The following is a 22,321-nucleotide window of genomic DNA, read 5'->3' on the forward strand; positions in this document are numbered from 1 at the left end:
GGCGGGTCCCGGAACAGAAGGACCCGCCGCCGCCGAATTACCGCCGAAGCGGGGCCCCCCCGCCACCGAAGACCCCAGACCCCCAGAATCCTCTGGGTGGCCCTGCACTGAAGAGGTCTCAGCCTGTGGAACAGTATCCCCACCAGAAACGGTGGAAAGAAAGCCTCCTAGGTAAGTGATCTAGAACTAGACCGGACAAGGCACTTGAGAAAATCCTAGAGGAAAAGCCAGCAGGAAAGAGGTTGGCTTAGATGACTAAACCTACTGGATTATCTGCAATTTCTATCACTGATTAACCGGGCAGCACGCCTTGGGAATTTGGCAAGCCCCGGGGAGCCAGGCTAGCTCTACCAGGAAGCCAAAGCAATAATCTGATAAATCATCAGGTGGTGGTAGGGTTAGGTGCCCACCCCAAGCAGACAGACAGGAGAAGTGAGAGCAGCAGCAGCCGCCATTGCCAGGTCTCCAGCACGATGACACTGCAAATTCAACCATGCGGTTGCCCTTGGCAGGGACGGCGCCAATACCCTAAAGCAGAAAAATTCCACTGCTACACCTCATTGGCTGCAGCAAAAGCCTTAACCTCTGTTCTGTTTTTGCAGCTAACCCAAGCCACAGGAGGAGCATTACATACAGCAGGTTGCACTCGCAGTTCTGCAATGCAGTTTCCTCCCAAGCCTGTTCTAGCAGGTCAGCACATTCCACTTCAGATGAACAGCTAGGCCGAATCCTGGCCCGTACAAGATAATTCTGATTCACCTCCCATGCCCTGGGCAGCATTTACATAGCAAGGGACCCATTTCCACCTCCCACCCCATTTTCCCTTAGGGAATCCCCCCTCTGCCCAGTTCCAACTAACGCTGCCCAGTTAGCAAGGAGGGAAGAGAGGCCACTCCGGCATTTTAACAGACTCCCCTTGTTCTGGCACTGACTGAAGTACGATTGTTATTTGAAGGGCTTCTGTGTCAAAACAGCAAGGGGCATCAGCTGACAACTTCCCGAAGCAATTCACCCAGCTCAAGGAGAGCTATTCAGGATAAACACAACCCACATCTGCTAACTGGGCTGGGCTTTGTAGGCCTCACGCTTCCAAACCTGCAGTACAGAGTAGCAACTGGTTGATCATAGCCATGCCAGGTAATTCCTCTGCACCATAAGAAAATTATTCCATAGGTCGTGGCAGCCAGATGTCTCTCCACACCCACCCACACGGGGGGAGGAGAAGGGGGGAGGTTGTCTAACATTCACACACAAAGGTTAACAAATATCCTTATGGACATTTTAGTTTTTCCTCTGCTGTGGCAGGGGTGGGTCTGAAGGCAGTCAGGAAAGAGGCAGAGTTTTTAATCACTGTAGACCAAAGAGTCAAGTTTTGATTTTGCAAATCCAAGGATGGTTTGTATCCGCTTTACCAGAGCTTGATAGGATGGCGGTGGGGAGGAATCAGATTCTAGATACCAGGCCTGACTGAGCTCTAGTATTTACTGGGCAGAACATGACTGCTGAGGTTTTCACTGTATCAGGGCAATAAGGTTGACAGCATAGGCAGGAGTTCAGGAAGGCAACTGAATCTAATGAGACACAAATCATGGGTGACTAACTCCCTGCATATGAACTGGGCAAGTGTCATGGTGGGACAAGGTATAGGGGAATAAACACCTCTTGGCTGCTCCAAGAAGCAATAATTGTTCTACAGGCCACACAAGGAGAAGCTAGTTTTGATTTCACCCCAAGTACCATGCAGAGTTAATTCAGAATGTAACTGTAGTTGAACCACTGAGTACTAGTCACCACATACAACTATTAAATGTGACATTCCTGGTGGGATTGTACCAGAGACTAGTATTGGATATTACAATTTAGAGGGGAGGTGAAGTGTATAGGAACTGGGTGGTATCTCTTTAAAAGGTTTGGGAGCTCGTTTGCAGACCTCCCCGTTTTCTATTGCAGAGGCCACCAGAACACAATAGAGCAGCAGTGTACATGTTACTCTTGGGGGAATTCTGTGCCACTGCAAATGCACAGAATTTATGTCCCCCACAGATTTCTTTGCTTCCCTGCAGAAGAATGACATTCTGATGGGGAAGCAAAGGGAAGCCACAAAACCAGTCATGCGACCCGCCCCAGCAGTATGTTTTGGGTGCCCAGGGCAGCCAGCAGAGAGGTAAATCACTGTGGGACAGGACTGGGGAAGACTCGGCTGGTGGCTCCTACCTTGCGCCAAGCTCAACTGCTAGTCTGGACTGGGCTTGGGAGGACAGGACTTCCTCTTCCCTTGCATAGCATCCGGGGCAGTGTCAGAACCACCCCAGATTTCTCACCTGGCTGTAGGAAGCGCTGCAAACTCTCTCTCTCCGCCCACCTCCCTCCATGTGCTTCCTGCACCCATCATTCCTCAGCTGTAGGGGGAGGGATCACTGTACAGGGAGCTGCTCCTGCATCCACCTAACCCCTGTGCACCTAGACCCCCTCATACCCAGACCCTCCTGCTGAGCCTCACCCCGTTCATGAGCCCTCCTCCCCCAACAAGCCACCCGCACCTAGATCCCCACCCTACTGAGCCCCACTCCTCCAGCATCTGGACACACCCCAGACACCTCCCCCTCCCCCCTCCCCCCCCCCCGAGCCCTAACCACCCTCACCTGGACCCCCCCGCAGAGCCCCATTTCTGTTGCACCCAGAACCCCCAACATGCCCCTGTGCATCCAGATTCCCCCTCCCCTGCCCCACACCTGGATCCCCCACCCAGAACACTCTTAACCCACACCTGTACCCCCCCACACTAAGCCACTCCACACTTGGATCCTGCCTTGCTGAGCCTGCCTGCCCACATCTGGTGCACCTGGCATGGAGGAGCAGGGCCCCAGGGTGTTTCTGGGGCAGGCCTGGTCCTTGCACTGTGTCAGGTTAGGGGCAGCCTCATTGTTGAGTCCAGGGGAGGGAGGGAGCTGTACAGTAATCTCGACCTCTGTGAAACCAGTGGCCTGGTGTTCCCCAATGCCATGCTGGAGTTTCCACATTTGACAAAAAAATTTACTAAAATTGTGCAGCATTTTTAAATATTGGGGGCAGAATTTTTAGGCGCAGCATGCCCTCAGGAATAACACGTGTAGCAAGGCTTTGTATGTTTAAATATAGATATAGATAGAGTCATTTGGAACCCAATTGCTTCTGTGTAATGTCCCCTAATATTCTTAATGTTATGTAGCGTGCCAAGACAACAGGAGGGGATTCTAAAAATAAGGAAGTAGGGTTTAAAAAAAAAACACCACACACACCACACTGAAGTCAAATGTGAGGCAATTAAAATTAGACTCGGTTCAGAGGCTACTTATGCATCCCATGTCTGAGTCACGAGAGGAAGCATACTCCCTATATATGAAAGGAAGCAAGAAGGCAACAAATAATCACTCCATTTAATCATACGGGTCTGAGCCAAGCCATTGAGAAAACGGAAACCCAACACATGTGAAGCCAATCAATTGATGTGCCAGGAGAAAATTAAGAGGGCCAAGAGAAAATGTGAAGTGCAAATAGACAGCTACAAGAGACATAAATGGGTTTCCTGTGACAAGATTGGTGGGAAAGGGATAGGAAGTAAACAAAATAATTATGGAGGATACAGATGCTGTGGAGAGGCTCAGTGGATTTCTTAGCACCAATCTTCACTACAGGAGGTTAGGGAGATGCCTACCTACTCTTCTCAGACAATAAAGATGCATTATCTGAAATTCTGGTGTTGAGAAGAAAAAGTTGATGATAAAGCAACAAGTCACCAGCCCCAGATGGCTTACACGCAAGAGCTCTGATGCAATTTCAGAGCACACTGACTAAGCAGCTAGCAATTAAAGGACAGGTCTGTAGTAAACATTGTACCCATCTTTTAAAATAAATATAATAAAATGGCCAGGGTGACTGTAGGAATTACTGGTCAAAGCCTGCCTTCAGGAACAGGAAATTTTAACCAGAAGGATTTAAAAGAATGAATTATCAGAGTGCTGGAGAAACATGATATGATAGATATCAACCCCGTTCCACAAAGGAACAGGATCACGCCTCTCCAATCCAATGGACTATTTGAGCAGGTCATCAAAATAATGGATAAAAAGAGAATTGGTTGACAATTTGGACTTTCAAAAAAGCCCTTGACAAAGTTGCTCACAAGGGGCTATTATGGCAACATAAATAGTCATGAGATGAGAGGCAGAGTACAGCCATGGTTTAGTAACTGGCTAAGAATCTGAACACAAAGGGCAAGACTCAACTCTCATGTTCGATATGGGACTCCCCAAAGCGTCTGTACTGGAATCTGTGTTTAACAGATTTGTTAATGGCCTGAAAAAGGGGAGAGAAACTATATGGGAAAATTTGCAGATGGGTAAAGTTACTTAGGTAAGATAAGACCAGAGGAAGTTGTGAGGAACTTCAGAGGAAGAGCCAAAGCAAGCAAGGTGATGGGGCAGCCCTACGGCAGAGGAAATTCTGTGTTGACAAACGCAGGGGTAATGCACATTGGAAGGAACCATTTGAACGGCTGGTACGCATTAAATATGTTCCAAATTAATTGTAGCCACTCAGAGAAGACGCCTGATTATCCTGGTGGGCTGCTCCATGCAAATCTCTGCCAAATGTGTAGTGGCGGTCAAGGCAGCAAAGTGCATAAAGAATTCAGTAGAAGATAATGAAAATGTGAAATCCTGATATAAGTTAATGCCATACCCTCATCTGGAGTACCCTGTTCGGTTCCAGTCACTGGTTCTCAGGAAGGCTATAGCAGAAACAGGCATTTAAAGAAGGTGAGAAATAGTTAAAGGCAGAGATTTCCAAAAGGACAGACTGAGTGTCTATTTTAGAAAAGAGACATGAAAGAGATGTACAAAAAAAAAAAAAAGAAAAATGACAGAAAGGAGGTAAAATAAGGTACTCCTAGTTTCCTTCTCTCATAATACAACAGCAAGTGGCTCCCAATGAAAGTGAAAGGCAAAATATTTCCACCTGACAGAGAAAAAATGATTTCCCAGTGCATAATTAGCCTGCGGAACTCCCTACCATGAGAGATCACTGCAATCAAGGGCTTAGTAGGATTCAAAAGGGATTAGATACTTGTATGGATAATGAAGATAACCACAGTAGCAGCTGAAAGGATTAGAGCTGGTCAGCAAGTGTTCCATGGAAAGTTTCTATGATTCTTAAAAATTTAAACATGGCCCCCAGGCAAGCAAAAAACTTCTTGGCTGAAATTTTCCCCTCTTGTTTTCAGTGGAAGTTTGTTTTCAAGGCAAGAAAATACTTTGTGAAAAGTTTTGTTTTGTCAAAAACCCTTTGAAAAAAGGACTGATGGAACATTATCAGCCAGCCGTAGGTAGGACTAAAAACATATCTAAGGAATACAAACCTTCAGGCTTCAGGGCATAAGCCAGTCACTCACTGATGGGGTTAGGAAGCAGCTTCCATTATGGGCAAGGTATTCCATAAATAATTGATCTCAGAGTTACTTGCAACTCTTTTAAGTATGTTACCAGACACTGCTGGACTCAGGACTAGATGGACTATCAGCATGATCTGTCACGGCTATTTCTAGGTGTCTCACTGTTTTGCACACAACTCCACACAAGGGGAATGTTATGAGGATTACTTACCACTCCCTGCAGGCTTGGCGGGATCAACCCACAGTACACAGGGATGAAGGTGCTGCAAACACAGGCCTGAAAGAGAGAGCACAAACCCAGCATAAGAGATAGGAAATATTTTTGTAAAAAAAGCCAGGCTCAGTTCTTCTAGTGGCTCAGCCACCTGCTGGATTACCGGAAGAGAGATGGTCTATCAACCACCAGCAACCTGTTCAGAGTGTCTTGGCTGTGGTTATGCTCTAACGTGACAGAATTTTGGAACAAAGACCAACCCCTCAGCAATTCTCCGACAGAGGAGGGAGCCTGCAGACATCCCCATTCCACCGTTCAGGTGATAATTTCCCCACTCACCTGAATCAGCTCCTCTTTGGAATTGAACTCCGACAGTATCACATTCTCTCCATCAGAGACCCGCGTCAACGAGATGCCCAGGCGTCCTCTAGCCACTTCATGCCCATTGTCCGGCAGGGTCTTGTACAGGCAGCTGCGGATGATTTTCACCAAGTTGAAGGATGGGTGTAAAGGGCCCAGGAACCTCTTCCGGGCTTCTTTTGAGACCTGAATAATATTAGCGCCTGCCTCACCTACAACCAAGACAGACAGCAAAGAGTTAAAAGATGCACCATGAAACTCGAGGCGGGTAGACTTAGAACCAGGGAAAGGAAAAACCTCGCACAGTGGACAGTCACCTTGTGTGATGGGAGTCACTGAGACAGATACTGGAGCCAGATCAGTTAGTTTTATGACCATTAACAACATCTGTAATTATGCAGCTTAAGATAGAGGTGAATGAGTCTCATTCTTCAGAGCATCAGGTGATCTGCCTTGAGATTAGAAATATTTCCATCCCACCCCACCTCTATATACTGCACTGCCTGGTTGCACCGGTGCATTATCCCCATAGCACAGACTGAGTCAACCCAAGAGGCCAGTCCTTAAGACAACACACAGATATGATCAGACCCTCCTCATCCATCCCCTCCATCATCCCTACTGGCCCAACTTTACTGCCATCCCATACATTCCTGCAGGTAGAGCAAAGTGAAATTTGGCATTTCAGTCCTGTGGGAAGTTGATATTTCAACACTTGTTTTCATTCCCAATTGGGACAAAAATTGGAAATCACGGTTATTTTTAATGGAAAGAAAAGTTTCTTTACAAAGTTTTATTTTGGAAGTATCAAAACATTCCAAGTCAGTTTGACACAGCATCCATGTAAGAGGCAGTTGTGCCTTACAGAATTGGTAATTCTGGTGTCCCTTTCTCCCTTACTGACTAGGATCCTTGGCTGCACTATATCTCCCATGATGTACCATGTGACTTGGTCAGAGGGGAAGTTGCAGTGCATCATGGGAAACAGCTTGGTTCAGTTCAAACTGAAATGTTCCTATTCAGGTGAAATCAACCTGAAACATTTTCTTCACACACACCCCCCAACTGGGTGGGAAAGGGGTTAGTTTAGTCAAAAATGGAAATTCTATGGGAGGTTTCAATTTGAAACTTTAATTTTCTCTTTAAAACAAATCATGGGCAAAAAATTCTAGACCAGCTCTACTTGTGGCTTGTTAACTGGCATCTGACAAGCCAAGTCCTGGGGATAGGATCAGTGTTATACAAATGTCACCTCAGTTAACTGTATTTCCTATCACATTCCCCTGCCCCAGATGGGGGGCAAATTCCCCTTATTTTTCATAGACTATCAGGGTTAGAAGGGACCTCAAGAGATCATCTAAGTCCAACCCCCTACTTAAAGCAGGACCAATCCCCAATTAAATCATCCAACCAATTTTTGCCCCATAATCCCTAAATGGCCCCCTCAAGGATTGAACTCACAACCTTGAGTTTAGCAGGCCAATGCTCAAACCACTGAGCTCTCTCATTCTTCTTGTTTCTATTAGCCTGACATGTGGGGATAAGCTCCACAGTTTACCTAGCCTCTCAGTTTTCCAGTATGGCCCTTTACTAGCCAAATGTAGGTCTGGCAGGTGCATCTTTATTGAAGCCAGCACCTGGGCCACCCCTGCTTATGCCCATGGATAGACCTACAAGGAAATGCCTTTTGAGGGAAATTTCCTAGCTTAGACTCAGACTCAGACTTTAAGGTCAGAAGGGACCATTATGATCATCTAGTCTGACCTCCTGCACAACGCAGGAATGAACTGTCCTGCTACTAATAGAAACAGCGAGTGCTTTCTAACCATTAATTATCCTCACAACTCTGTGAGCACCACCCACATCTCAGATGGGAAAACTGAGGCAGGGAGGTATAGGCCACCACTTTCCAAAACAATAGGTCTTTTAAACTTGTATACCTCAGTTATTTAGGTGCCCAACCAGAGACACTCAAGCCTCAATTTTAGGGAGAGGGATAGCTCAGTGGTTTGAGCATTAGCCTGCTAAACCCAGGGTTGTGAGTTCAATCCTTGAGGGGGCCACTTAGGGATCTGAGGCAAAAAAAAATAAAAATAAAAAATAAAAAGTGGTCCTGCTAGTGAAGGCAGGGGGCTGGACTCAATGACCTTTCAAGGTCCCTTCAAGTTCTAGGAGATTGGTATAGCTCCAATTATTATTATATTATTAATTTTCAGAGTGCATGTGTTCTGCACTTCTGTAGATCAAGTCCTAGGGCTTTCAGGTCAGGCACCTAAATGACTGAGGCACCTAAAATTAGCACAGCTTTAGGAAAAGTTTTGGGCCAAGTGATTGCCTAAGACATTGGAGAAAGAGAGAGTGCACACAAGCGCATGCTCATGGCAAAGCTGGGATTCATACACAGTAAGCCCTTGCTCCCAGAACTCTTCTCAGACCCCACCTCTCTAGATTTACCACCTCACCTTGCTCCCACTTCCACAGATTGGAGATTCAGCCTCTCCAGAGGGCCAGAGGTCAGCTGGCCACCAAGACCTCGTATGTGACCATCAACCCATATCACCAGGAAAGCAAGGAAACAGACACTAATGACCCTAGGTTGGACTTAAACGAGGGGTCTAGAAAGGAAAGGCTCCATATCCCAGTTTGCAGGGCACTGCTCTAGCAGAGACATTAAACCAGTGGCTAAATTAGACTGAAACAGAAGGAGAGGTGCTCCCCACAGAAGTTGTGGGGTGAGGTGGGGAGCACTGCTCAGTCAAGCCAGGGACTGGTCTCCCTCTACTTTTACTAGAGGAGCGGGAGTTGTGATTAAAATCCTTCCATAGTTCCAAGCCTAGAAGGGAACATTTAGAAAAGGTTCAGCTGGGGAAGGAGCCATGGTCTAGGATCTGATTTGCTGAGCGCTGTTACAGTCTGACAGCGTGACCTAGTGACACTTTCCCTGCGGAGCGGTTCCACCCCACCTAACTTGAGCTGCTCTGGAGAAGGACCCAATGGGAAGCAGGGATTAGGCAGCCTGCTTCAACTGTAGCAGTGACCTAGTTGGCACTGGAGAGGGATGCAGCCATCTCCCTGCAAGAAGGAAGGAAGGAGCAGCTGATTCTGCGGAGCTGCCTCAAGCAACCCTGTTTGGGAGGAGCACCAAAGCTCTGCTAAAAGAGAGAGAGAGTGATGGGAACAGAGGCAAAGCGGGCATAGATACCAGCCTGAGCCAAACCAAAAACCAGGCTGCAGTGCTGCTGTTTGCATGCACAAACTGCCACCCCTACAAGCCTCTTCTAGCAGAGCTGGGAAACAAGAGCCTTTGCCTTACCTGCAGAATAAGAGGTACTCTCAGAGACAGAGGGAGAGGGGACAAAAATCAAGAATGAAGCTTTATGTTGTGGGGGAGGGGGTGAAGGACTCTCATAAAATAGACCTTCAGCTTCATTCAGGAACTGTTTGTTCGATTTGAAGAGGAGGAAGGCAGAGACCAAGTTAAAAATCAGCTCAAAATCCAGTGCCACCCCCCTCTCCAGCTGCAGGAGGGATACATTTGGCATGGAATAAAAAGGATTACAATTTGCTAATAAGCAACAAGCAATCACATCATCAGAGCCCTGAGGTATTGTGACATTTCCCATTGAAACCAGGAAATGAAAAGCCAGTTAGCACATATACACACCACTCTTTCATGGTTAAAAGCATTCGGAAGCCAATTCCATACCATTGAGTCAATAGGACCTTTGCCAGTGACTTCAGTGGGTGGAGGATTAGGCCCTTTAACGTCACTGAAAATTTATAAATAAAGAGGTTCCCATCTTTAAGTGAAATTTGGAAGCTGTTAGGCTGTAACAGAGCAGAACAGACAGTCTGAGCTCCCATCAACGAAGCAGGTTTCAGCACTATCCACCCTTTGTCCTGCTCGCTCTAAGACCAGTATTCAGTGAGTGGCTTCACTTCTGATCTCAGTCCAGTATGAAACAGCCACACCCACCCAATCTCCTCTTATCCCCACCCCCATTCTATCCCTGCCTATCTAAAGCTGGTAGCCTTAGGGGGGTAGTGTTATATACCGAGGTGCTCAACCTTTTTCTTTCTGAGCCCCCATTCCCATGCTATAAAAACTTGGTGGCCCACCTGTGCCACAAAAAGTGTTTTTCTGCATATCCAGTAGATTGAAAGCCAGGGCCAGCATTAGGGGGTAGCAAGCAGGGCAACTGTCCACGGCCCCATGCCACAGGGGCGCTGCAAAGCTAACTTGGCTTCATCCCCATGAGGCAGAGTTCAGGCTTCAGCTTTGGCCCTAGGCAGTGGGGCTCAGGCTTCGGCTTTCTTCCCTGGGCCCTGGTGACTAATGCCAGCCCTGCTTTCTGGTTTATTTTGGGAGAGCCACTGAAACCTGCTCATGGCCCCCCAGGGGGCCTCGGACCCCTGTTGAAAACCACGGCATACAATCCTAAACAGAATACCGATGACCTTCTAGGTTAGGTTATTATAACATAAACATCACCATAGTATCCAAGTGCCCCAGATACTCCTGTAAGGGACAGGTATATTAGGCCTATTTTACTGATGGGGGAAAAAAAACAGTGGTTAAGTGACTTGCCCAACATCACGCAAGAAATCTATGGCAGAGCTGAGATGAACCCAAATCTCCCAAGTTCCATTCCAGTGCCTTAATCACAAGGCCATCCAGCCCCCATGTGAAACTGGGTCAATTCTGGGATGTGCATGTTGGGGAAACTATGGGTTGAGCCGGGAACACCAAGCTCCCTTGCTGTGCTTCCTGCACTCTTGATTTGAATGCCTGCGCAGGGAACGAGAGGGGCACAGTGTTAAAGACCCACATAGGGAGGATTACGCAACAAGAGATGTTTACTGACCAGAAGAGTTCTTAGAGCCAGCGCTTCAGTTTGCTGGCTCAGAGAGAACATACGCACAGTTAGCGCAAATATTGTTGGTATTTTAGCCAGTTATTGATTAGCAAAACATCTGGGTGGGATTTTTTTTTTTTAAAGCAGAGATTGAGCAGCAAATGCTAGGTTAAGCTGAGATATGTGCTCCTCAGATCTGAGCATCCACCTATGCCCCCCCGTTCCTCCCTCCCTCCCCCAGATATTTGTAAAATAGGGCCTGGTGTGACATGGAAGGAAGAGGGCAGGAGGTAAAATGAGGAAGATGGGGAATGAGGCAACACTGATGAGAAGAGGCTAGAAATCCTTTCCCTCCCCTACCAATCCCTTCCCCCGCTTCTCAAACAGGGCACAGCAGAAATCTTTAAAAAGCAGAAGCCTTAAAACCTCAGATACAAGGAGTATGAGGTGCAAAGATATAGTGAACTGGAGCCCTGCGGGACTGAGAGTGGACATCATCTTTGGGGACTTCTCCTGCCTCCTTTAACGCTATTCAGTGCCTAAGTACTGAGGTGAAACTGCAGTAAGCTGTGGGCTTCTTAGGTTATTTTGAGTTATTACAGACAATGGTAGGATGGGCATACTGAGCTCTCGCATTGGAGACTTCACTTTCATAGAACTGGAAGGGACCTCAAGAGGTCATCTAGTCCAGTCCCCTGCACTCATGGCAGGACTAAGTATTATCTAGACCATCCCTGACAGGTGTTCATCCAACCTGCTCTTAAAAATCTCCAGTGATGGAGATTCCACAACCTCCCTAGGCAATTTATTCCAGTGCTTAACCACCCTGACAGCTAGAAAGTTTTTCCCCCCCCAATGTCCAACCTAAACCACCCTTGCTGCAATTTAAATCCATTGCTTCATGTCCTATCCTCAGAGGAGCACTTTAGTTCTCCCTTGTTTTGTTGTTTCCTTCAGTCATTTAGACGAAGAGCATCAGTGTATTAAAAAAAAAAAAAGTGTATCATGATCAGGCCAGTGGGTTCATCTAGCCTGGTATCCTGCCTTTGGCAAAGGCCAGCACCTAAGCCTGCAAAGGCAGGGGTCTTAGCACGCCATGCAAGACTAATTGTGCAATGCTGTACAGAGGTCGAGGGGGAGGAGAAGCTTCCAGAATGCCACAAGAAACAGCTAAAAAGCAGAAGCATGACATTGGATTACTCTTATTGCAGCTTGCATAGCCAGAGGCTTATTACTAGTCACATCAATTACCCGACCATTTGATAAATGGTTCTTATGCCCTCCCACAGCAGTAGGGTGACCGGACAGCAAATGTGAAAAATCAAGACGGGGGTGGGGGTAATAGGTGCCTGTATAAGCCAAAGCCCCAAATATCAGGGCTGTCCCTATAAAATCGAGACATCTGGTCACCCTACACAGCAGCCAGTGCCATGGGCTGACACCACAATGTAAGTAAAGAAGTTGGATAGAGGGTCTGTCGATCAAAAGTAGCAAGCCCAGTGCCCCAGCTGGGCTGAGAAAGCTTGATGGAGCAGCACTGGGAGCTGTTTGCACTGCTGCTGCCTATACTGGATTTGTTCCCTGGACAGAAACAGTCTCCAAGGCTGTCAATACCGCACTTTTCACCAGCACTAAGCTCACCACATTACGTTAGATGAGCCACGAAGGGCAACTGCTCCTTGTGAGCTAGTTGTTCTTTGAGTCCTTACATACAGCAAGTTGTAAGTATATGAAAAGTGACTATTAGGCTACTTCATTTAAAAGCCGCCGTTGCCCTCAAAGCTTGGGCATGACAGCACTGAAGAATAAAGACCCTCTTGAGGAGAGATGGGCAGAGTGAACTCCAGAGCCAGGGGCTTTCTCAGAATCAGGGCCAGTGCAGAGGTCCTGCCAAAGGGGATCAGGTTCATTCATTTGGGTGGTCATTGTCACAGGACAGGTGACAGCTGTGAAGGCATCTGAACATAAATGGGCAGGTGTTATTCTCCCATGACAACCAGAGATGCTGTTCCAGGAAAGCGCAAAACAAAATTCTGCTTTGGGTTTTGCTAGGGACTGTCAGTGAGGATGACCAGAGAGAGCTGGTGAAGGCCAAACCGCAAAGAAAGAGTGGAGGGGAGGAAGCCCCACCCCCCAGGTACCAACTAGCCCGCAATAGATGTTTGTGCTTTAGCATTAGCCTCATTATTGGGCCCAATCTAATGCCAACAGAAATCAGTGGAAAGGCTCTGTACCTATTGGGTTTCTGGGAACTGGGCGGGCGGAGGCCCATGGAAAGGCTCTGTAGTGGGCTGGTCTCCCCACCCCTGCCTGGAGGGGTTAAGAACAGCCCTGGAGAGGGCTGTGGCTGGGGAAAGGCTGATTGGGGCATGGCCCCAACTGAGGCTGCTTCCCCAATCAGGCTGCAGCTGGCCCTATAAAAGGGCTGCTAGGCTGGAGTTAAGTCAGTGTCTCTCTGGATGTTGAGAGGGAGGGGCTTGGCTGCTGAGAGGCCAGAGGTGCTGGGGAGATATACTAATCTCCTCGAACTGGAATGGACCTTGAAAGGTCATCTAGTCCAGCCCCCTGCCTTCACTAGCAGGACCAATTTTTGCCCCAAATCCCTAAGTGGCCTCCTCAAGGATTGAACTCACAACCCTGGGTTTAGCAGGAGCTCTGGCCTGGAAAACCCCCAGGCTGCAGGCCTTGTTAAAGCCAAGAAGGTACTGGGGTTGCAGAGGGGCAGCCTAAGGGTAGGTAGAGGCAGCAGGTCCAAACCCTCCTTGCCAATGATGAGTGGCAATTATACTGCAGTCCGCCCCAGTGAGCGGGGGCTAGATGGTGACTGGCAGTAGCCAAAGACTGAGGTGAGGTGGGGATAGCAGGTTGGGGGAGGTCCCCAGGGAGAGGAGACCCAGCAAGACTGTGGGGTACTGCAGGGGGCAGAACCCCAAGAGAAGGGGCACAGGGGTCTGGGAGGGACACCAGGGCAGGTGGCAAGAGAGACACTGGCCTGCAGAGGGTGCTCCTAAGTGGACAGAGATAATTCCCAGGATGACCAGCAGGAGGCACTGCAGTGGTGAGTTGTTGCTCCATTACAGGCTCCCATGGATTTCAATAGGTCTTGGTATAGAAGAACCTGACCTGTATGCCACTTCTGTCTGCTGCTAGTTGTGCCTATGGACATATGTAGGTAGTCTGTCTAATGAAAGTCATTTTCCACTAAAAAAGACAGGTCAATGGAAAAAAAAAACTTGACCAACTATAGTTATAAACAAACTCCCCCTCCCCCCCACCACCCCCCTCATTTGGTCCTCTGTGCAAATTGGAATGCTCCTGAACAGCACCTGCCTACTGGAATCCCAGGACATGGTAGCACCTGAGAAGTGCCAGACTGACAGCCCTGGAGAATGAAGTCCTAAATATCCCTGTACCATGGCAGAATCAGCTCTAAGGAAAGGCCATATTTCAGTCTCCAAGCCTGCTCAGACCTTAGCCTCTGTGTAGAGGCTACCAAAGGGGTGAATTAGTACTAGCTGTGGGGCTGGTTTGATTGTTCTTAGTCTGGTTCCTAGCTACACCAAACCTGATTCCACATAAGTTACTATATGGCTAGACATGGTGTAGACTCCCACCACCTGTGAAGCTGCTGCAGTCTGGTTCCCACCTCTGTACCAGAAGTCCCCATTGCCTGGCACATTGTGTGGTCATTCACACATTAGCACAAAGGGCGAGTAAAGGAACACAGTGCACAGGGCAACAGAACTGGGCCTCAAGCTGCCAGGAGAAGTGGGGAAGAGGAAATGGAAGAGTAGGAGAAAGCCATTTTACAGAGATCTAAAGGAGCCTACAAGCCTATGCTCTCCAGTGAGACCAAGCACACTACCAGGGGTTAAGGACAATCTAACGACACTTCTGCAATAAGGTTTGGGGTGGGGAAAGGGGATGATAGTTCCAGTTCTAATGCTGAAAATGGCCTAAAAGCAGCACCTTGAATCAAGGGCATATGGTACAGTACTAAAGAAAGCAAAGCGTCACCAGACCTAATTAACATCTGCTCTCTTAATCAGAAAAGTACATTTGACCTGCAAAATATTTAAGTGAATAAAAAACAAAATGGAAGAATGACTGCAAATAAAAAGATAGGAACAGAGTGTCCAGGAGAATGAAAGAGGAGATTTAACATTAGCCTAAAGCCATTCCTGCTGTCAGTTGTGGCTCCCTTTGGAAAGGCTCCATCTCGGTATAAAGAGCACCACTCTATGCCAGGGACATTCCTGTTTCATTAGCTATAGCAGCTGGCACATACGGAGCATGAACTTAGGACTTGGGTGGAGAAGCAATTTGATGCTGGATAGAACCACGAGTAAAGGAAAAGTTTATGGCATCACTGTGCTTGGTTTCCAATGTAGCCAGAATGGATGAGGCTAAAGAGTGAGGAATGGATGGCTCTGTAACACTCTGTCTGTCACCCATCCCCAGGGGGGTAAGAAATGGATAGTAGCCCCTCAAGAGAGATTTAAGGGCTTCAGATAGAATTCAGGCATTTCATGAAGTCAGGGGCAGTGCTGGACAGGCCAGAGCCCCTCCACCTCTGCCAACACCAGTGCTAGGCACCAACATGGCTAGTTTGGGTGCAGCTTTCCCATTTCTAATGCACTCAGACCCATTTTGCTGCCCTTGGCTTTACCCCTGCAGAAGAACTGCTATCAGTCAGTCACTCTACAGTCACCAAGAGCATTCAAGTGAGTTCTCCTCTGCATAGGGAATGGCATGAGCAGCGGGATGTTAGTCAAGCACTATGATCTGCCTTGGCTATTTAGAGTGTAAACTCTGGAAGGCAGCACCTGCCCTGAAATGTGTGTACACAGCACTCAAAGTCCCAACCAAGATCAGGGCCCCATTTACATGCTGCTGTAGTACAGACACCGTAACAGAGGGTCTGATCAGATGTTCACATTCCCAACTTCCCTGATTAGCCTCTCGTAATAAGGAGCAGAATGTATGTTCTCCTCCTCCTCCTGCCCACCCCCTGCCCCCAAAGCAGATCCATCCTCCAGAATTACAGGAGTTGCCTTATTGCCTTCCCTGGCTCTGGTAAAGCATTACAGGTCCTGTCTGCTACTTTCCTCTTCTCTCTCTCCTGCTCAGAACAACTTTTCGGAGGGTTTGCCTGCTTTTCCCCTGGAAGCAAATGATGTAGAACTGAATTGTGCTCTGCTCACTCCACATAGGGGTCCATGTTGTTACACTCACCTGCTTTCTGAATACTGATGGTAAGCGTTACACGCTATTTCCCCAGTTGTCACCTGGATGGTTATGTTTCCATTTTAAATGTTTTAAACAGAGCTGATCTGGAATTTTCCAACTGAGGGGTTTTTGAGCAGCGGGTAGAAATCAGAATGCTAATCTGTCAAACCAAAACTGTTGGTGGGAAAGGGTCAATTGCAACGAATCTCCCGAGTCAAAGTTTCCAAACATCTTATCTTGACATGAGATAAGACATTTTTCAGTTCCAAGTGATTTTAGTATTAAAAAAAAAAACCCTAAAATTTCAAAACAAAGTGAAAAACAAGAAGGTGAAATTAAACAACATTTTGATTGACCCGACTAGAAATTCTTTGGATTGGTTCATGAGAATTTTTAAGATTGACTTTTCATCCAGATTCAGGATGGGGAAAGATTTTGAAATCTCAATCTCTCCAGGGACTGGAAAACCATTTCCTGGCCAGCTTGAGATGTAAACAAGATTCACAGCAACAGGATTTGCAAATCAACAACATGGGAATTTCACAGGGAGAGAAGATTGGCTTATGGAACTTTTCCTTGGGTAGCTTGACTGCCAGAATGGTCTCTGTTCATCACTTACAAGTACCTTGCATGGCTGCAAATTAAAGAACAGTTCCATTTGCTTTGGGTGGATCAGTTAGTAAATTCTGCTTGTGGAAGATCATCATAGTTTGCTTTGCTTTCTGTCACTGTTAACATCCACTGATGGAGCAGTTTGATTTCTGCCACCTGCCCCAGGAGATGGTCGGAGCCAAGGGCCAGATCCTCAGCTGAGGCAAGTGGAGCTAAGCTAGTTTACGCCAGCTGAGGAGATGACCCAAGAGATGTGCTCAGTACATCCCTATGGGACAGGATGTATGTTAAGGGGCCCTTCAAGGATACACCCATACTAGCAGGACACAGAGTTGAGAACCAAACTCTATGATTCTGTGTGAAAGTGAAATTTAGGGCTGGAAAGGTCCTTGAGTGGTCATCTAGCCCAGCCCCCTGTGCTGAGGCAGGATTAATTATATCATCAGTAGTTAGGATTTGGGGGAAGGGGAAGGAAGAGAAGAGAAGTCACAGCTGGTGATGTTTTTAAACTTGTTTTGAAAGCCACTTCCCCTTTCCTGTACTCATCAACAGGAAAACAATGTTCACACTATGTACCACCAACAGCTCACATGGCCCAACCAGCCTGCCCCCCAACAGATAGCTCAGGGGAGGAAAAAATTGTGCCTACAAAAAATGAAGCCAAGTCTGCAATTGACAAGGGATCCAGGGACAGTATCAGAACCATTCTCTGAACTCCAAGGTTAAGCCATTTCTGCCTCTCATACAGTAACCCAGGGAATCACACAGCAGTGTAACTGGGAGGGTGCAGTCCCCTTCATTAGCTGTCTCTTGCAGGCTCTCTCTGCTGCTTTTATTCCTGCTGTCACTTTCTCCTGGGTGCCTTAGGGCGAGAAGCAGTGGATTTGGTTGGACTTTTTACAATGTTTAACAGCAGTTAAAGCTAGGGAATCCAGAAGGGGAAGGGAGCACGTCAAAGCTCTTGAGCAAACTGGGAAAAGGGGCACCATGCCAAGAAGGAAAGAGGTAAGAGATTCCTTCACCCACCACCAATATGAACAGAAAATTAACTCCATGAAAAGCCAACAAGCGATCACTGCAAGTCACAGGTCCTTAGAATCTGGAACGGAAACAGTGCAGACAAGACTTGGACATTTCAGTTTTTTCTTGCCATGCTTCACAGATGACATCCATGCTGAAGGAACATCACAGAACCCACATCAGGCTATTCACTGGGGAAGGCTCAGTGGGTATCGTGGCAGGCGGGCAAACTGGGTTCCAATCCTGGTTCTGCCACAGATACTTGCATGACCTTGGACGTGTCACTGAGGGCCAGGTTGTCAGGCCTTAACCTCCTCCAGGCATATGCACATGCTTACACCTGCATTTCACAAGAACAGACACCTGTATCTATACTAACAACTGCATATGCAGAACAGTGGAATTATCAGGGGTTTGCACCTGGAGTGTACTGTACATGTGGGGGTGGGGTGGTGCTCACAGCACCCACATGTGTATTTTTGGCCCATCTGCAGGTGAAGACCAGGCAGCAGATCACCTGAAAACAATGTATCCCTTACTGTGTCTGCCTCAGTTTCCCCATCTCTAGAGCAGGGATTGTATGATACCGAGTAATATACATGGCTTTTCTGCAGCGACTGCTTCCTGCATCCCAGAACCATGTACTGTATCTTGTTTGGGCAGAAGGTGGGTGTCGGATTTCTCACAGGCATTAGTGTTCTACACCTTTTCAATTTTGTTTGCTGTCTGGAAATTGTATAAATCTTTAGATTATAAACTATTTAAAATAATATTTCCAGAGTCCTGTCAGAGGAGTTAGAAATAGCATGAACCTTTTGCAGGCATTCGGTATTCATGAAACCCAAGCATGTTAAGGAGTGTCATACTAGTACAAAGTGTTTCTTGGGACTTTTTTTTTTTAAATCGATTCAGTCCCTTTCCACACCCCACCCCATTGCTTTGGCACCTGTTAATGAGACGGTGATTGGCTGACTGTTCCCAATGAGCATACGGGAAAGGAGGCTTTTCTGAACTGTAGACATAGGAAATACAGACCCCCCAAGGTCAATCTATAGGTCAGCCTTGTTGCACAGTCAGCTACTCCTATGGTAAATGCTTCATTCGTCAGAGGGCCCGTGCAGAACTCAGATATAGCACTGTACAAACAGTTCTGCGAAGGTGGGTTCCTAGAAAGCCTGGCCATAGGCCATAAATAATAGCCTGCTTTTTTCCTTGAATTTTTAGGCTCATTTCCCTCTAGTTTCCAATGGGAGCGGAACAAGGGATCTGTTACAGTTCCCCTATCTAGATAAGTAAGTATGGTTACCCTCTATGGCAGACTTGTCCCCACAAGGGTGCCCTCCTGTGGGGAGACAGACAAATACTGTCTCAGTTTCTCCTACAGTCCCTGGAGCTGACTGCGTTTCCCTATCTTCTCTACCACCAATCAAACTGACTCATCTCCTCGGTCGAGGACAGCAACATTACCAACCCAATTCTAGCCCTGCTTCTGGGCATAATTTTTTTTTTAGTATAGATGCAACTATCAGCAGATCCTTCAGATTATGACTATTCTCAAAACCACAACGTAAAACAGATTAAAATGTAGCAGTTCTCAGCCGCACTCCAGGTACTGTCTCCAGGCCACCCACCAGAGAGTCAAACAGTCCCACTTCAATTCCTCTGCCCCTCTTCCAGAGCCTCTATGCCCCTGAAAGTTCTCCAGGCTGCTCCGACTCCTCTCCCACAGCCCACGAACTTAGACCTTCTGCAAGAGGGCTCTCTGCAGTGTTCTGCTCCTGAGGCCCCGTCGCTGACAAGTCCTGCCCCTACTCATGGGAACCTCCTTCCTGAATCAACCCTCTTGTTCCTGGGCTCGGCCTGCACTGGCTGAGCTGGTTCTTCTCCTTTACCGAGGGGCACAAGCCTTCTCACCAGGGCTTCCCTGGTCTGGCCAGCTCTTTCCAATGACTCCCATCCATAGCACTCTCTCCCAACAGTGCATCAGTTCTCTCTCTACACTAGTCCCCCCGCAGCTCCTGACTATGCCGAGCCCTTCTGGAACGTCTGGCCCAGACTATAGGTGCCAAGTACTAGCAGGTCTGGCTTCACATGACCTGCCTAAAGACACAGGGCATGGCAGAGCTGACAATCGGACTTCCATCTCCTGGGTCCCAGGGCAGTGCTTCAGCCACAAGGCCAGCCTTCCTCCTAATAAATAGGTATTATGTACAGGTTATTTTAATTGTTTCAGTCTGAACAAAGAGGCACTGGCCACAATTTATTTATAAAAAAAGGACTAAGCCCAGAAGGAGCCTTTAAGAGACCGGGAGGAGCGGCCATCAGCTGTAGTCCAGTTTCCTATTAGGCGATAAACCTCAACTAGAAATAGGTCTGTCCCCTCTCCCTGCCCCACCGAAGAGCGAGGAGGTGGTGAATAAAAATAGATTTAAGCCACCTTGGGTTTTGCCTCCGCTCTCACAAGTCAATCATCCCACATTCTGCCACCTCCCACCCTGCATACCCAGCATGATAGTCCATATGTAAGCACAGCTGTTTGCCTTGCTTAGATGGAACTCAGCTGGCAACTCTGCCAGAGTGCAAGGCAACAGATATTGACCACGAAGGGCTAACAGGAATTCAGTTGTGTTTTTTCAGCTAAACAGACTTGGGAGAGCTAGTGGGAGCAGGCGGGTGAACTGTACGAGCTGCCATTCTTTGTTACGTTTTACATCTAAACCTTTACATTAGAGTCCAAGGCACTGCACAGCAATAGTAAGCCATGTGGACAGCAGTCTGACTCACTACTGCCTTTGTATGAGGCATTGAAATACTTGCCTATGCCAAGCCACGTATAAGGGAGCCACTATGGAGCAGGGAGGCAGAGAAGAGCTTAGCTCAGACTGGCAGCCAGGATCATTCTGCTTTGTTGCTATTGGGATTAAAGCCTGGATCATCTTTTCTTTCATCATAAGATAATTCCCTTATGTAAGTCTTAATATGGTGATCAGCAATGCAGCATTAGAAAGATGCTGGCATGGTAAAACAAAGCACAGAAAGGGGAGGTTTTAAATAAGACTGACCCTCTCTATTCAGACATACCAAAGAGCCAATTTCAGCCCTCTCTCTCCAGGCAACCCTTCAGGATTCAGTGGAACCGCTCTGATGCGGGGACAGAATGAAACCCAGTAAGCACAAGGGAAGATTCTGTTTTGACCCCTGCTCCTGGGTTAAGGAGAGATCAGAACTTTCTGCCATCTATAGGAGCTGTGATCAATCAGGAGCTGCATGCCCAGTGCACTGCAATGCTCATTTCTTTGCTGCCCCTCATACAGCATACATGCTGTAAATGCCAGAAGCGGGAAGACAGGAGACAAACACACACACTACTCCAGGGGAGTTAAATGGCCTGATTCACTACTGCCTTGCACAGGCATAGATGACCACACACAGGGCAAAGCGGGACTCCTCGTGCAGTACAAATCTGGAGCAACTCCACTAAAACCAATGGTGTTGCACCACAAGTGTAACATTGGACTAGTTTCTCATTTCATTCAATGAGTGTCAGGTGCAGGTAAAATGCTACCGCTCAAACTCACTAATGGGTGACACCACTTCACATGGGGTTAAGTGACTACCTAAGGTTGGAGGCAGTGAAGAATCAGGTGCTCAGCTGATTGGTCTGCAGGACAAGCTAATATCAGTACAGTGAAAGCTGGTGTCCTGGTACAATTGTGTCACACTGGTGCACCTCCACTATAGGAGCTATCAGCTACATGCTCTCGCCCCAAGGTATAAATGCAATAGGGTTATGACACAGAGGAGTCTTGCTTTGGGAGAAAAAGCCCAACACACAAAAAGCTAAGCCCAGCTCCTCAACTGGTGTAAGTCAGCCAAGCTGCATGGATTTACATAGCTGGGTGTCTGCCCTGTAGCATTGGTGTGGCTGTTCAAGAAGCTGCAGTGAAAGCTGACAGCCTTTCTGCAAGAACTCTATTTCCATTTCAAGGCAGGAGAGATGCAAAGCAGCAGCAGTCAGTCTGTGCCCATTTTCAGGGGCAGACGGCAGCACAGAAAAATCCACTGAGTACTTGACAGATTTGATGTAGCCTCAAAACCCCAGGGGAAGCAGAACTACTATACACAGCACATCCCCACCTCCACCCCTGCAGAGCTCAGGAGGCAATCTGCCTTGGAAAGCCGCAAGGACAAAGGTCATTTCTACCCTAGTCAGCTGATGAGAATCAGCCCTTATCACCTCGGTTTTTCCTGTCACTCACTAGGACTGGAGAAAGCCAGACTGCTTCTGTTGAGATCGGGGCCCTGTACTGACCGGGTCTGGGGAGTTAACAACTAGCCCATGAGGGATGAGCACGAACTCAGGAGTCATGCTGGCTGTGTCCGATTACCAAATGAGTTAGTTTCCTGGCCACTCTTCCTCCCACCCCACCCAGGCCCCTGTGGTCCTGGTTTAAAAATATATCTATCCCAGGGATTAGCAGCCTAACCCAAATCCCATTGAATGTAGAGAAAGAAAGAAAGAAAAAAAAAGGATTCCCATTCCCCAGATAGGAAGGACGGACTTGTGCCTAAAGCACTGAACTAGGCCTGAGAAGACTTTTG

General features: G+C 47.6%; 1 protein-coding gene across 3 annotated transcripts in view; it reads right to left on the reverse strand.

Annotated features, from left to right (window-relative positions):
• The window catches only part of PNPLA2 (patatin like phospholipase domain containing 2), a 50,680-nt gene that overhangs the window by 15,594 nt on the left and 12,765 nt on the right, over positions 1-22,321 (reverse strand). For all 3 annotated transcript variants that reach the window (XM_039535831.1, XM_039535834.1, XM_039535833.1), the window contains exons 2-3: positions 5,982-6,214; positions 5,640-5,705 (exon numbers count right to left, since the gene is read on the reverse strand). In XM_039535831.1, the coding sequence (XP_039391765.1) occupies positions 5,640-5,705; positions 5,982-6,214 (299 nt within the window). The remainder of the gene's footprint in view (positions 1-5,639; positions 5,706-5,981; positions 6,215-22,321) is intronic.

The sequence above is a fragment of the Mauremys reevesii genome, linkage group 4 (genome assembly GCF_016161935.1).
Source record: "Mauremys reevesii isolate NIE-2019 linkage group 4, ASM1616193v1, whole genome shotgun sequence".
Classification (NCBI taxonomy): Eukaryota; Metazoa; Chordata; order Testudines; family Geoemydidae; genus Mauremys; species Mauremys reevesii.